Source organism: Melospiza melodia, chromosome 15, assembly GCF_035770615.1.
Source record: "Melospiza melodia melodia isolate bMelMel2 chromosome 15, bMelMel2.pri, whole genome shotgun sequence".
In the NCBI taxonomy this organism is placed as follows: domain Eukaryota; kingdom Metazoa; phylum Chordata; class Aves; order Passeriformes; family Passerellidae; genus Melospiza; species Melospiza melodia.
The window spans coordinates 11,628,304-11,644,754 of record NC_086208.1 but is presented as its reverse complement, the minus strand read 5'-3'; the positions used below and the strand labels follow the sequence as shown (position 1 = coordinate 11,644,754).

Genomic DNA, 16,451 nt, shown 5'->3' with positions numbered 1-16,451 from the left:
ACACACATATATGTAGATTTGTGTATAAGAAACCTTACTAGGAAAAAAATTAGGAAGTAAACCTACTTTGCTTAATATATGTCTTAAGAGCAAGAATATCAATCTGGGCTGAAATTAGGAAGCAAACATACTCGTGAATAAACAAGACACCATCGTGTCCACAAAAATTGAAGTATCACTTGCTACAAATTAATGGAAAATGATGCACATTTCACAAAATAAACATAACTGGTGTTTATTAACTGGTGGGAGCCACATGATTCCAAAAACATTTTCACTTTTTCATATGGCTTAGTTTGGGTGTCTTTGCTTTAATTGATAGCTCTGCAGAAGTATATTTTTCTTGGCAGTGCATTTAATCAGTTAAATATGTTGAGAAATATCCAAAAGCGTCTTTATCATTTCTGAACCAGTTTTTTCATTACTCAAGAGCTAGCTATAATTCCAAGAGGCTCACACACAAAGTTAATGTTAATATTACCAGGTGAGCTTCTAATTTATCAGCACTGAAGTAGAAGTATTTGCTCAGGCTTGAGCAAATATCTGATTATAACAGCTTGCTGTACTCATTTGTCAATCTCAAATGTGATGGTAATACAGGTTCTTTATTAGTCTGAATTTCACTGTCCTCAACAGAAATATTTTAAAGTATTGAAAAACATCCATAAAAGCTCATATTTTTCTTTTTCAATTGAAGTTATGCAGCTCCAGTAATACCTAAATAGTGTGTTAAAGAATAGTGTGGGTACCATTAATATTTTCCCTTCTTAAAATAAGCAAGAGCTAAGACTTCTTTTCATCTATACCATGGCAGATGTTTTTAATGTGTTCCTACTGCATTTAGTATCTGAACAAATCCAACAGCCTCCCTAATTTGAGGGTAAATCTGCTCTTTTTCTGACACAGCTGAAATTATTAAAGCAGATCAAAAAATACAGCCAGGACATCCAAAACACTTCACCTTATAAAAATAGTAAATCGTCCTATGTAGTATCCTGGAAATGGCCAAACACTTGGATGTCAGTAAAGCCAAACAACATGACAGACACTTGAAAGAATAAAAATAAATTACTTAACTAGAAAGATGGCAGGCCCAGTGGCCATGCTTATCTCATTTTCACAACACTATGTTCTAATATTGTACAGCAGGGTGGATTTTTTCCATCGACAGTGCCATAGCAAGTCATTCAAAAGTAAAAGAGAAGCTATTTACTTACTTTGCAGAGGCTTTTAATGTCTCGCCATCTTTTGTCCAAGTATATTTCACTTCACTCATACCAGCTGTTTCACACAGTAGATTGACAGCATGAGTATTCTTGGTCAGAAAAACAGTATTTCCAATTCGTACAGTTACTGTTTTGTTGAAGGAAACTTGAGGAATTTCCCTTTGCCTCATAATAACTGGAACCTTCTGGTCAAACATTAACTTATCGACCGCTTTTGTGCTGAAACGTTCGGATGCGTTTGGCGATTTGCTTGGGAGTTTCGAGGGAACTTTCTCATCCTGGGCCCCCTTCCATTTTTCAGCAGCTGGTTGTGGATGCCTGGATAATTCAGCAATCAACTGGAAGATGAGCTGGGACGCCAGGTCATCGCTGACTTCTCCAGTTTCAATGAGCTGGCTCATGTTCCTCATGAGCTCCTCGAACTGAGCCGTGTCCATGCTGTAGGCACCCTGCAGAACTGCAGCCTCCAGGCGCTTGTTCCTGAACTCCCGAGAGCTGAACGCCTCTGCTGAATTGCTCCCAAAGCTCCCGAGGTTCCTCAGGAAGGGCTGATCATTGACTTGCCTGTCGCCCAGGTAGAGCTCGTTCTTCTTGCTCCACATCTGCCACATTTTGCTCATCTTGTGCCATTTGGCCCCGAGGCTGTTGGCCTCGTTGTGATCTGGGTGGCTGGGCTGGCTGGGCTGCTTTTGGGGGGCTGGGGGCTCGATGAGCCTGTTGTCAGTCCCGATGAGTTTGAGCACAAAGGTCTCGTGCACAGAGCCCGCGATGCACCGGTACACGCCGATATCCGCAGCCTCCAGGGAATGGATTTTCAGCGAGCCTGACTTGGTGATGCCAAGCCTCTTGGAGTTTTCTAAGCGCTGTCCATCCTTCTCCCAGCGGATAAGGGACTTCTGGAACCTTCTCACGGGGCACTTAATGACCACAGAGGTTTTTGGGAGTAGGTAGGCTCGGCTTCCGATGGTAAAATTAATGCGCTTCTCCGGCCGTGTCTGAATATAAACCCGGTGAATGCTGACAATCTGAGGTCCATGGGCAGAAAACTTTGCTGGAAGCTTGGGCTTGATCTCTGCAAGAAAACAATGTGTTGAAAAGCATCTAGTCATTGGCAGTCAAGCTTACAAAATCTGCTTTTCACAGAATGCTTGAAAGAGTTTTCCTTGACTTTGTTCAAGTCAGACTGCAACACACAGAGCTTTTATCTGAGTCACAAAAATGCAAAAATATGAACAACATGAAACCATAACATTCCCTTGCTTTGGCCAAGAATTCTATTGCTTCTTCCCCAGATCTCCTAACAATAAAAGGATCCAGGCAACATATACCTACTTATGTGAAGGATGTAGATAGTAAACACATATATGAAAGGATATGTACACATACTATATATTACTCCATGTATATGTTCATATTCCAGTTATATTTCCTACTGCTGCCTCAGAAAGGCTAGGCATGATGGAAATGAAAAAACGGAATTAAAAAAATGTGAACACATTATCACTTTCCCCACATTTGAGCACTGTTGAGTGCAGAATGACCTAAATAAAACAAAATCTATCCAAAATGTAAGGCTCCCCTTGACTCTTATTTAAAATGTTGGCTGGCTGTGCTGGTTGCCTGAGTCAAGCCAAACTGATAGCAGTGCAGGAGGTGAAAGAAACAGTCAGTGAAGACACAGCACATGCAACAGGCAAAGCCACCCTGTAATCACACGCTGAGAGTAATTCATTAGGGTTGAAAGATGAGTTGCTGACAGTATTGTGCCAAGAAAGCTGGGAGGGAAGTGAGGAAAGAGAGAAATAAGGCAGAATATTGAAAAGCTGAATAGAGTGATCAGATGAATTACAAAAGCAGGCAACAACAGCATAAAGCTTTGTGCAGGCTGGGTATAGAAACACAGGGTATTATGAAAATCCTCCTGCACTGAACTGCAGGCACCTGGATGCTGGAAGGTTTCCAGGAAGCTGCCTGGATGAAGATGCTGGAAGGTTTCTAGGGAGCTCCCTGGATGAAGATACTGGAAGGTGTCATAGACAACTTTTATGAAAATCCTTTCCTTAGGATTTTTCCTCCTGAGAAGCTGAGAGGCCTCATGAACAAAATGTAAACAATGATTATGTGCTGCTGTGGAATGCAACAGGTGCATCTGTGATTGGCCCATGTTAGTTTGTTTGTAATGAATGGCCAGTCACTGTCAGCTGGCTTGGACTCTCTGTCCAAGACAGAAGCTTTTGTTATTCATTCTTTCCTATTCTATTCTTAGGTAGCCTCCTGATGAGAACCTTTCCTTCTATTCTTTAGTATAATTTTAATGTAATATATATCAAAATAATAAATCAAGCCTTCTGAAACGTGGAGTCGGATCTTTGTCTCTTCGCCAATCCAAGAACCCCTGTGATCACTGTCAGGGGAAGGTTTCTGGGGAGCTGTGCTGGAAGGTTTCTGGGGAGCTGCCTGGGTGAAGATGCTGGAAGGTTTCTGGGGAGCTGCCTGGGTGAAGATGCTGGAAGGTTTCTGGGGATCTGCCTGGGTGAAGATGCTGGAAGGTTTCTGGGGAGCTGCCTGGGTGAAGATGCCGGAAGGTTTCTGGGGAGCTGCCTGGGTGAAGATGCTGGAAGGTTTCTGGGGAGCTGCCTGGGTGAAGTTGCTGGAAGGTTTCTGGGGAGCTGCCTGGGTGAAGTTGCTGGAAGGTTTCTGGGGAGCTGCCTGGGTGAAGATGCTGGGAGGTTTCTGGGGATCTGCCTGGGTGAAGATGCTGGGAGGTTTCTGGGGAGCTGCCTGGATAAATATGCTGGAAGGTTTCTGGGGAGCTGCCTGGGTGAAGTTGCTGGAAGGTTTCTGGGGATCTGCCTGGGTGAAGATGCTGGAAGGTTTCTGGGGATCTGTCTGGGTGAAGATGCTGGAAGGTTTCTGGGGAGCTGCCTGGGTGAAGATGCTGGAAGGTTTCTGGGGAGCTGCCGGGGTGAAGATGCTGGAAGGTTTCTGGGGAGCTGCCGGGGTGAAGATGCTGGGAGGTTTCTGGGGAGCTGCCGGGGTGAAGATGCTGGGAGGTTTCTGGGGATCTGCCTGGGTGAAGATGCTGGAAGGTTTCTGGGGAGCTGCCTGGATGAGCAGCCCTATGGCAGGCTGTCCCGGCAGAGCCGGGCGGCACAGGGGTGTTTTGGGTGCAGAGCTGTGGGTGCCGCGGCGCTGACAGCGCTGGCAGCAGCAGTGCCCGCTCTGATGCTTTGATCAGCGGAGCGAGCCTGGCGGGGGCGCCGGGCAGGACGGACAGAGCACGGCGTGAACAGGGACACACACACACACACACACCCCGAGCCCTTCCAGATCGGCCACACGGGAAGGGTCGGGAAACAACGCTGCTGGTGCTGGAAAACAGCCCCGCAGTGCTCGGTGACCCAGAGCTTTGGTATGTGATGGAGAGAAAGCTCAGAGCCCGCAGGAAGGAGCTGATGGCCAGGAAATGGACACAGGGATCAAAACATTTCTCAGCTCGTCTGAATCTGAAATCGGTGCTGCTTTTCCACTTGGGAGATACTTAAATAAAAAGACAACTAGGCTGATGGCACAGAAATGATACCCGAAAATCTGTGTATACATGTGCTACAAATATGCTGTGAAGAAATAGGTGAAAAGCTAAATGCTTCAAGCATTCAATAAGTGTGTACACTATAGGAACTACACCCTGGAGTGCGTTCTTATGCTTATAAAACAAAATGGTTATTTTCAATGTTTTGGGTAATGAGTTCAGACCTGTGGGGATATCATGGTTTCATAATTACACAGCTTTTAAACCGGCGTTTGTTATCCAGACACAAGGTTCCCTCAACCATTTCACATGGTACAACAATTAAATTGTTTTAGGCGTTCAGTTTACTAAAATTATTAAAGTAGCGTCCTGTTTTTAATAAGTTATTGGGCCCCAAATATTTCTTTTCAGGGAAGCGTTCCAGTATTAAATATCCTACTTCCAAAACCCAACTTACAGACACAGTAAGTGTAACTTTAAACACACAAATTAAAATACTTCAGGCTGTGGTCTGTTTACACTAGTTATTCCAGCTTAGAATTAAACCCAGTGCATACTTATAAATATGTTAACAAGTCTCATCCATTTCATTTCTTTAAAAAAGACAGACCACTAACTCTCATTAGCAGCTCAACACTGAAGGGTGTGTGTGTATTTTTACTGGTGACTGGTGAGCAAGGCTGAGAGTGAAACAAAGTTCAGAGTTGTGGATGGCAGGCCATATAAATATATAAGGTCACATGAATGTATGAGGCCACATAACTTTGCATCCTCTAGGTCCTTACTGTCATTCAATCTTGCAGCTGCTGAGGTAATGGACTGTTTGGGAGGGTAAAGGTAAATCTTATGGAATATGTGCTGGAGCCTTTGGACCTCATTATCACCTGATACAAATTCATCTGCATCTGTGACCTGTAATGGTCCTGAACAGCTTCAGCTGGGTTTCAGATCCTGGTGACCTCAGGGCTAGACTGGTGTTATTTCCTATTTCTCAGAGCCCAGAGTCAGGAATGTTTCTACTTAATAAGCACTCCTAAGTCAGAAAACAGCTACAATTACCAGTCTCAGGGTAAAAGATTAAGTCTAAAATGACTCAGCATTGTCATGAGACAGTAAAAAAGGCACTCATGTGAGCCACAGAAGCATCATCTTGAGGAGGGAGATTTACAAACTGCTCTCCAAGGCAAGAACCCCCAACAGCACTCACACCACGCTGCTCCTCACCCATCAACATCACTCCTTGTCCTACAGAGGAGATGTGGATGCAGAGGAGATGCCTCCTGGACGTTCCTGGGACTCCAGAGCCTGCTGCTGTCCCAGCCCTGGCTCCTTCTGCCAGACCCAAGCAGGAGCTGCAGGTGTGGAGCAGCCCGACACCTTGCCCTGCCCTCCTGGTGCACTGTGAGAGAATCCCCAGGCAGATCCGAGCTGCAAAGGCTCCCCTGCTCCACAGAGTGATGGAAATGCAGGGAGAGGACAGTAATTCTCTTTACGGCTTTGATCTGCTCCCATTCTGGCCAATGCTGCTCCCTCTGCAGCCCCCTGTGCTGCTCTCTAGGCACCGTGCTGGAAGCTCACATGCTGACATTAAAATCAGTCTGAACCAAGCAAATTGCAAAGCAGCTCTACTGCCATTCAACTATCCACAATTAATTAAATTCAGATAGATATGCAACTCAAAATATTTTATTAAACCTTATGCCAAGGACATTCCTGAAAGTCCACGGGGCTTTATTTAAGTGGAGTTTTGAACCTCAGAATTTTGGCATGTTAATCTGAAATGCAGGCCAGGAAAAGAAGTTTCATATTATGTATGAATCAGTAATTATTCTATTTCTTATGTTGTTTTGTGAATAATTTTTAAAGCAAAGCTTCAAAATGTATGAAGAAGCTATTTCTTCACAACACCATGAGTTGAGTCAAAACATGGCTGTGTCTGACCTGTGATCAGAACCAGGCCACTGATAAAGGCTTTTTATTTTCCCTCAGCTCAAAACTAAAAGCTGTTTTTCCCCCCTGTCCTCTCAGCCCCCTGCTCCCCAAATCTGCAAACCAATACTCTCCATTATAAAGGAAGGGGAACACAGGTTCACACATAAGGAACCTGCATTTAGATCTGCCTATTCTGAATTAGTGGATGTAATTGAACACACTCTGTGTCGCATCTGTGTTCCATCACTGTTAAACAATTAGTGCAACTACCATCAGTATCACAACCCAATTGTGCCCAAACTGTACAATTTCCACAGACAATCCCTCTGAAGAAATTCTTATATAGACAGTAATAAAACATCAGATTTTTCAAATAATTCCTGTATTGTCACCACTCCCTGTGCAGCTAATGAGGCCAAGATTGTAATTTTTACAGGGAGAGATAGAAATTATACCTAAAATTATCACTGGCACAGAATTTCAGGTTTTGAATTCCACCATGTTAAGCAAAATGTCCAGTGTAATACAAACATATAGAGAAAAGAAAAGGTAGAACTGGATCCTTATCTTTTCTAATGTCCTTTGTAATTTATGTTAAATTTATTAATTTTTCTCTTTTTTTTTCCAGTTGGAAGAGTGTAAATGATAAAGGAAAAATCAGGTCAAATGGTGCATAAGAGTGAGGGTGAGAGGTATGCACCATAATATATATTCAAAAACTACTTCTTGAGACCATAACCTTTGTTTTTGAGTGGTAGAAATAAAAATAAAAGCAATCCTGTTATTACTGGTATAGCAATTATGACACTCAGTTAGTGCCAAGTTATGTTGTGATAGTGTAGGGAGATGAGTGAATTAATGGGCATGCAGATTTCTCTTTATAAATAGATCATTCCAAATCAGCAAGGACCCAGATAAATTCACATACTTACTGTTGCAGGCATTCATCTGACAAGACCTTACAAGCAGGGAAGGAGACAGAGCACTGCACATCGATCCATTTAATGTGACATATTGGCCCTTCGCTGTGAGGTTTTGGCAGGCAACTTTCCTTCTCTGGATTCCAACACCACAGCTTACTGAGCACTGTGAAAGGAAGGATGCAGTCAAGCTAAACCTGGTGCTCCACACCACACATGCTAATTTTAAACTAGTTTGTTTTTTGGGGGTTTTCTTTTAATTTTTTTTTTTTTTTTTTTTTTTTTTTTTTTTTAGTTCTGAAAGAATATACACACTCTACTTCATAAGAATCCGTGTGTTATCTAGTAATTAGACTCTAATATTAGTTATTAAACTCTCTCCACTTTTCCAGGCAATAAGAATATAAGAGAGACAGTTTTTCCAGCAAGCAAGTAATGAATTAAAGTAACATGACAGTGTTTACACCCAGCCAAGGGCAAAACAGAGCAATGAGATCTGGTACCTGAGAAAAACAACTCAGCAGGTTCTAAACAGTTTCTGGCAAGTCTCTCAACCCTCTCTGAAACTGTAATTGCAGCTTCTAAATTCAATTTTCTAAATCATTTTGAATGGGGAGTGCTAGCAGGTTTGCATTAATCGGGAAAGGAGGAGGATGTATTCCAGAATAATGCAAAGATTTGTTTTTGGAAGCTATACCATGAAATTATTGATAGCAAACATGTCTGGTGGAAAGTCTGCAATGTCCCCCAGTGACTGAAGCACTGTGATCAGCCTGGCATGCACAGTTTAGTGCAGGACAGGCTTTGTGACAGCTTCTGCTGCCCTGGCAGCTCCAAACAGCTCATTTACCCAGGCAGAAACCTTCAGAGCTTTTGTTATAATGGAGGGGTTTGGTTCACCATTACTGAGGTCTGCTCACCTTGGACCATTCTCCAAAGACCAGCTGAGGAGGACAATCCACTTTTGCACAGGCTTTACTGGTTGGCAATTTGGGCTCCTGGCAGGTGTCATCAGGGTGTTTCAGGAAACTCCCATCTGTCAGCAGCTGCTTACAGGACACCCTGCGGCTCTGAATGCCCTCTCCACAGGTGCGTGAACACTGAGGAGGAGAAGAATCAAATACAGCATTTACACCTGCATGGACATCTGTGCTCCTGAAAAATGGCATCTACTTTCAAGGAGAAATCAAGCAGCGTGGAAAATTCAGTGCTAAAATAGTTAATATACTGGAGATGAGAACTGGAGCTCAAATGTCAAACATACTACCTGAATGTATGGAAGTAGTAGAAATCTTAGAGAAAAACATGTATCTTATGCATAAATCTATGTCATGAATATGTTAATAGAAGAAGGAGGAGGATCAAAAGAAGGGGGAAAGAAGGGGAAAGAAGGGGAAAGAAGGGGAAAGAAGGGAAAAGAAGGGAAAAGAAGGGAAAAGAAGGGAAAAGAAGGGGAAAGAAGGGGAAAGAAGGGGAAAGAAGGGGAAAGAAGGGGAAAGAAGGGGAAAGAAGGGAAAAGAAGGGAAAAGAAGGGAAAAGAAGGGAAAAGAAGGGAAAAGAAGGGAAAAGAAGGGAAAAGAAGGGAAAAGAAGGGAAAAGAAGGGAAAAGAAGGGAAAAGAAGGGAAAAGAAGGGAAAAGAAGGGAAAAGAAGGGAAAAGAAGGGAAAAGAAGGGAAAAGAAGGGAAAAGAAGGTGATTATGTTTAGAGAGCATAGGAAGAGAGATGATGTGTGGAATAACAGGCATCCAAGCCTTCTGAAATCCTAACAAGGAGTTCCACCTCATCCTGTGACTACCCATCAGCACAGGAGTCTAGAGCAGTGCTTTTGGGTTAGTTTGTTCCGTGGTGGAAGGTGAAACACCCACGGAAGGTCGGGAGCTGCCTTCCATGCAGCAGAGCTCCAAGTGTCCTTGACCAGAGGAGACTCTTGCCATGGCCCAGCCATACCTGCTGCCATTCCTCGGCGTGCCAGGCAGGGGGACAGTCCATCTGGTTGCAGGCCTGCAGGGAAGGCGGCCGTGGCCCCGGGCACGGGTGGGCAGCAGGGGCGGGCGCCCCGGGCTGCAGGCAGGACACGGCGCGGCTCTGGATGCCCACCCCGCAGCTCGCCGAGCAGCGGCTCCAGGGGCCGCTCTGCCACCTGTGCCAAAACACAACAAAATTCTCCTTCAAAAACCCACCTCACCCTGGGCAAGGAGCAGCCTCACCCAGAGGGAGCACAGCAAAAAGCGCAGCTGCAGGCACAGTTATCGATCGATGGCTAAAACGCCCCTTGGGTTTGGCTGGAGCACAAAAGTGTAAATTGGTAACAAGCAAATGCAGAATTTATTAACAATAAAGTAATAAATGGTCATTTTCAGACAAATTTTACTCCAGTATTTACCTTTAGAGTGCTTCTCTTAAAAACAGCCCGCTGGCAACCTGCTGATGTTTACATTGATAAATGTAAATATGTAAATAGACCTTTCTTATGTTTAGAAAACTTCCTTTAGATGCCTGTATGTTTTCTATAAAACATCCTGTTCCTGTTAGCTTGTTCCCTACATTTAGCAAGAGCAGGTTTCTGCAAGCACATAGAAACAATTTTAAAAGGATCTCAGGGATGTCAGAGATCAGAAATGGGTAAACAAGTCAGCACACATCAAAATTTCACATACGGCCCTTTCAAGTGATCAAAAGACCTAGAGGTTTTCTGGGATTTAGACTGGGTTTGTTCTTTCCCCAGAATCTCCAAATAAACATAAGAACTACATGGGGCTACTAAAAAAGCATTAAATTGAGGTGCATTTAAATCATTATTACATATTTTTTTTAAATTCAGTAAAGATAAAAAGTGAATATCCTCAGCTTTTCTTTTGTGAAATATCCTCAAAATTTTCCTTCTACTACTAGGAGAGTTAAGGCACATTTTCCAGCTCTGGCAGATATTCAACATGGAAGAGATTTATTTCAGAAAATGTCCCCTATTTCATCAGTGAGATATGAAGAGTGGAAAAGGAGCGAACAAGACCAAAAAAACACCCCAATCCCAAAACCTCGTTGAAAACGGAAGTCATGAAATTCCATCCCAAAAGCACGACCACAGTCCTGCAATCTGAACCCTTTCTGAGAAAGCCAATGTTTATTTAAGCCCCATTAACCCTTCCTTTGCCACCACATAATTCCATTATTCCAGGGTACCTCGGGGGGCAGAGCTTCGTGTTGCAGGTCCGACTCATCGGGGGTGGCCTCTTGGAACTGTCACACAGGCTTTCACTGACACCTTGCTTTGTGTCCACGTGCAGGCACATGGCAATGGCTTCCTGTGTGCCTGCGTTCGAAAGGAAAACACCCTTGAAACACTGGAGATGGAGGAGATTTCTGTCAAGCTTGCTCTTGAACAATAATCAGTAAAAAAAACACTGGGTTAGATAGCAGGCTTAAAAGTAACATCTCAAGCAAAAAGGAATGCAGAGACAGTTTATATATTTAATACTCAGAAGATATTTGTTAATTATATCTTAACTTCTGTGATATTTAAAAGTCATCATTTGACATTCTACTGCACTGAAAACCAATAAAAACCAGGTTTTTCTGTCAAGCTACTACCCGAGGCTGCATCCACTGGTTCAGTAATGATCCTAAACCAGCTGCTACCTCCATTGCCAAAATTGAGGTGAAAGTGATTCCTTCTCACTTACCTTGCCTTTAATAAAAACCTAAAGATCTGCAAAAATTGTTATAAAAATGCAGAAAACTTGCAAAGCTATAGTCAGGAGAAATGTTCTATGTTTAGTCAGCCATTCTCAGTGGCCAAGAGATGCAATGGTTTTGCTGAAGGCAGCAAATCTGACCCAGCCTAGAGCTTTCCTGACTAGTTACCATTCTTGGCACCTTCTGATCTGCAGCTCTTGCTACCTGGATCTTATTACTAAAGCATGGAAGATTACTAATGCTCAAGTTTCTATGAGCAAAATGAAGCGTAATATAAGTTTCCTTTAGAACAAGACAGCTTAGTGAACACACATTCAGTGAACTACTTCTATTTTAAACTTGTGCAATTATCCAATTTTATATATCATATTCTTTTAGTATAAAAGCCTTGCTCAGTTTCAAAGCTCACTCACATGCTCATAAATTACAAGATGGTTGTGATGTGCCTGGGGGATTCTGTGTATCTGGGTTGTTCTATATGAGCTATACTAATGATCCAAGTCCTGTAGAACAAAACAGCTGAAATCATAAAATACCTTTATTATTTCCAGGTAAAAACGGCTCTTGAAGAGCCACTTTCATTGAATTTAAATCCCTTTCCTTCTTATCTTTCACTTATCTTCAGTGATTTTGTAAGGACACTGCTGACCACCACCAATTCTGATTCCAGAGGGCTGGAATACCTGACACAGAAAGTTCCACCCCCAGGCCAACATTTCTCTCCTGTACACAAACACTGTAATTTTTTCATAAACCAAAGATGTTCCCTCCATCTATAAGCAATTTTGAATCCAGTGCATTAGCCAGCCCAGGCCACAGCCCCCACCTGAGTCAGTCCAACTACTTCAGACACCTCAGCAGGGGTAAACCAGTAGCAATTTTCAGAATAACACAAATTCAAATTTCTTTCAGGCTCTCTGGTACACCTTGAGATCCCCTCTGGGACTTACTTGCAGTTCAGAAAGACCTTGTTATATAAATGTTTTGGCTACATCACCACAGTGATGAATTTTTATAGAAAAAAAGAGCTGACCTTAAATATGATTGATAGAAGAGAAATTAATAGATTATCAAAGTATTGATAATTCTATTAATGTAGAACACACGCATTGAGGGAAAACTACTAGTCAGGCTAAGAATAAACATTTAACAACAAATACCATGACTGCAATACAGGCATGAAAATGCCCAAAGATGACAAAGCAATAAACATATTTTTTCTTATATAAGTAGAGGAATCAAAAGCTTTCTTTGAAGTCAATCCTCAAGTGTTTGTTTAACAGGAGCAGCTTCCCTTTCCCCTTACATAGGAAATGCACATTTGACTGTCTACAGGAGAAAAGGAAGCATTTAGAGTGGGGTTCTGACAGAAACAGGTTTGCCTTACCAGACAAGTAATAAAACCCATGCCAAGCATCCATATAATCTATATTTTAGGTCATAATCTACCCTATGCTACCAAGCTTTAGCTTTGCTGACCTCCCTGTGTTTCTGTGAGAAAACCTCACTCCAAGGTGATGCTTTTGCTCTGGAACAGGTTGCACCACATAGAATTGTCTTAGCATCTCCCATAAAGGAGAGGAATTAAATGAAACTCCCCTCAGACCATCTAAATTGTCAATAATGTCATGGGAACGTTTTATCTTGGCGTTATATAATCTAAACTGGCCAGCCAAATGAACAAGAGGCATGTCACACCAGGTGATGGGGTCTGTCTACAAATTGGCACCTGGAGTTCATTAAGGGGTTCCTGCCTTGCAGCAGGACCTGTGGAGCTTTAATCACATTAAGAGAAGAAAATGCTGATATGTGGTGTGTTTCTCATTTGACTGGAGTACAGAGCACAAACTGCATTAGCAATTCTTCCCCACAGGGGCCTCAATGAAAGAAAACTTGCACCCTGTTTTGATGCTGTAAGTACAAAATGGATACTAAAGAGTTGTTAAAAACCCACCACAAAGTCCTTCCTGTTCCTTCGTTCACAGTTCAAGAACTCTATTCAATAAATAACTGCTCCTAATTGATGTTAAATTTGCTTGAACTTAACTGTCAAAATGTCTTTACAATTAATCAGATTTCTCACCCCAAAGTATAATTTTCCATTAGCTGGGAACTTCAATCGCTGATAAACTTATTCTATGTCGATTGAAAAATGGAAAAATCTATTATTCAAACAAGCAAAGTTTTATATGTATGACTTTCTTGGCTTATAATATAAACATAGTAGATAATTTAACTAAAACATTATGTATGCAGCAGGGAGCATTAAGTATTTTTACAGTAATCTGATGCACTATTGTAGTAATTACCCTACTATTCAGTGAAATAGAATATTTTCTATTTTAACCCAGCATTCAAACCACATACATTTACATTCTTCTGCAATCTTTTCTGTGCAATGAAATATACAGTGCTTGAAGCTGTTTTAAAAGAGCAAAATCCTTGAATTAAGCCCAGAATTTCTCTTCCTGCATTTTTAATGTTCAAAGAAAATGGGGGTGGAAAGCTGCAGTGCAAATGTTAAAAAGGTGGATCTATTCTCTATACCTGGAAGAGGAAGGACATTTATTTACATCAGATAGTCCCAGTTTGTTGGCTTCTTAAAAATATTTACTATAAGCTGAAAATAATTCAGAAAAAATGCCAAATAATACATATCCTTGAGCCTCTCAGTGCATCTATTTTATACTGGTGTAAGAGAGTAAACAACATCTGCAGCTAATGAAACAAATGACACAAGTGACCAGCTATCAAGGTGACTCCAACACAAGCTGAGAGCAAATTTTCTCAGCTTTATATGTGAGTCTCTGAACGGTCATTGTTTTTCTTAGAACCCTTAAATTTGGCTAGAATCCATTAATATTCTAAGAATCTCAGGTTTCTCATAAATAAAATGGTAAACTTTCAGCTCTTATGGTCCAGACAAAAGCCTGAAAACACAACTTGACTGCACTCTGAAGTTACCAAAGCCACAGAGGCTATAGAGGAAATAACAGGAAGTGCATATGTTATTTATTGCTTAATCACATTATTTTTAGGCCAATGTAATGACTTTAGGTGGCCCAAATAACCACTTTTGAAGCATATAGAATACTACTACTACTAATAATAATTACATTTAACCACCAAAATCTGCCTCTTGCAACTAAACGTTTATTTAAACAAGAAAATGTTCAGAGATCTTTAAAGTGAAAAGCATCCCTTTAAAATATTGTTGAGTAGTAAATGATTGACAACACTAAAGAAATGCTATAGATTACAACAAAAACATTTCTCTTCAGGCATATTCTTTATTCTCATAATGATTATTAATTCCCTACTGATGATATTATGTAAATTATACTTACATCTGGGGCTCTCACATCACTGCCACAGTTCTTCAGATTGAAAAGAACACAAAACAAAACCAAAGAAACCCAAAAAAACATTCAGGGCAAATAAAGGCAAATGTTGAGATCCCCAAGCACGCAGCTGGCTTATTTTCAGTTTGGGATTTCTTCAGGCACTGAATAAAAAACCAGATCTTTAGATTTCAGACGGGTTACAGAACTTCCTATGGGCACTAAAAGGTGATGTCTGCCTATGACTAACAGGCCTCAACAACTTTTATTCACAGTCATGGAAAGACTGATGAAGGAAGCATTAATTATGCTAAGAGGCATAAAACAACTCGGCTGCACTCAAAACCTCAACAGGTTTGGCTCTTCACGTGCTGTGTGAGAAACTACAGAGGTTTGGGGCAGAAGGCACACAAGTGACCCGAGACTGGGGTGACTCTTGCTCTAGAACTGGAAAGATGATGTTTGATAACACCTTGCAAATCACCCTCTGTAAATCTAATGCCCAAAAAACCCAATGTTTCCATCTGCATTTTTTCATCTGCTTTGCAGAGGGACCAGAGGAGACTGAATTACAAGTCTAGTCTGCGTGAGGATTAAAAAAAAGGTGCAAGTGACAAGCTCTGAAAGAGAGATTCGGACTTTGCTCAAATATTGGCCATAAAAGCTTCCAGCCCGCTTAGAGCCTGCAGAATTTTCCCTCATTCAGAAAGAGTTAAGCACCAAGAAACGGGGGCAGGGAGTTCCGAGGATACCGAAATCCACAGGAATTTGTTTTAATAGCCACTGCTAGATCCATGCATACTGGAGAAAAAGCACCTAATATAATTTACATTACATTGGGTTATTCCAAACTCAGACAACATTTATTTCTTATAACGAAAGAGTTCATCTAATTGAAATGAGATTTGAACATAAAACTTAGCAGAAATGGATCAGCTCCTTTGAACTACACAATGGAAAAATAGTAGACAGTGAGATCATTAGCTAGTACATTGCAGTGAGCTGGAAACAGAAGAGATGTCTGGTTCCCTTAAAACTATTTATCGGCAGGTAATTTTTGGTCTGTTTGAAAGCCTTTGCCAAGGCAGCCAGAGGACCAGAGCTGATAGAAAGGAAAAATCACCTAACTAGCACACCAATATGAGGGTTTCTGAAGCTGCTTGTTGATAAAACACCCTGACAACTTCCCACATTTCCCAGGAGCATCACATAAGGAAAATGTCTAGACACAGTACCAGGGATACCACAGAAGTCTTAAAAACACAAACAGATATTGTCTTTCAGACTTCTTCAAGTGAGTCATTTCTACTGCATAGCAAACAAATTGTTAGATTACTATGAACACCTACAGGACAATTCTGGGTCAGGGAATCTCACAAATTCATGAAAGGGTCAGAAGTCAACAACAGAGTTCATGCTTGGCTCCCTCAGGAACAAAATTTAAGCTGAACACAAGATTCTGCTCATCAGTCATTTTGAAGTTCCTTGCAATCAAACTGCTGTGTTCAGCGCAGGCTCCTTAAATTACCATCAGTCTGCACACCAAGTGCAAGTTTTTATGGGGACGCTTTTGCAAGGACAAACTCATCCTTGAAGATGCAGAATGTAATTGCAACACGTGCAATAGCAGGCAAGGACTAGAGATTATTTCAGCCTACATATATGATGATGTCCTCAAAATTCAAAAACCTTGGAGTTTAGAACACCTCTGGCAAAGACATTGGCTAAAAAGCAGTAAAGTGGATTTAAGATGGCAAGAAAATTGCCATTGGTTGTATGTTACAAAAATCAGTTGAGATACCAGAA

The 16,451-nt window shown here is 41.6% G+C and overlaps 1 protein-coding gene across 4 annotated transcripts in view; it reads right to left on the bottom strand.

Annotated features, from left to right (window-relative positions):
- The window catches only part of ADAMTSL3 (ADAMTS like 3), a 170,126-nt gene that overhangs the window by 23,601 nt on the left and 130,074 nt on the right, over positions 1-16,451 (bottom strand). For all 4 annotated transcript variants that reach the window (XR_010029627.1, XM_063169807.1, XM_063169804.1 and 1 more), the window contains exons 17-21: positions 10,792-10,921; positions 9,559-9,751; positions 8,531-8,710; positions 7,623-7,776; positions 1,218-2,298 (exon numbers count right to left, since the gene is read on the bottom strand). Coding sequence is in view for 3 of the 4 variants with exons in the window: in XM_063169807.1 (XP_063025877.1) it covers positions 1,218-2,298; positions 7,623-7,776; positions 8,531-8,710; positions 9,559-9,751; positions 10,792-10,921 (1,738 nt within the window). In the remaining variant the exon portion in view is untranslated. The remainder of the gene's footprint in view (positions 1-1,217; positions 2,299-7,622; positions 7,777-8,530; positions 8,711-9,558; positions 9,752-10,791; positions 10,922-16,451) is intronic.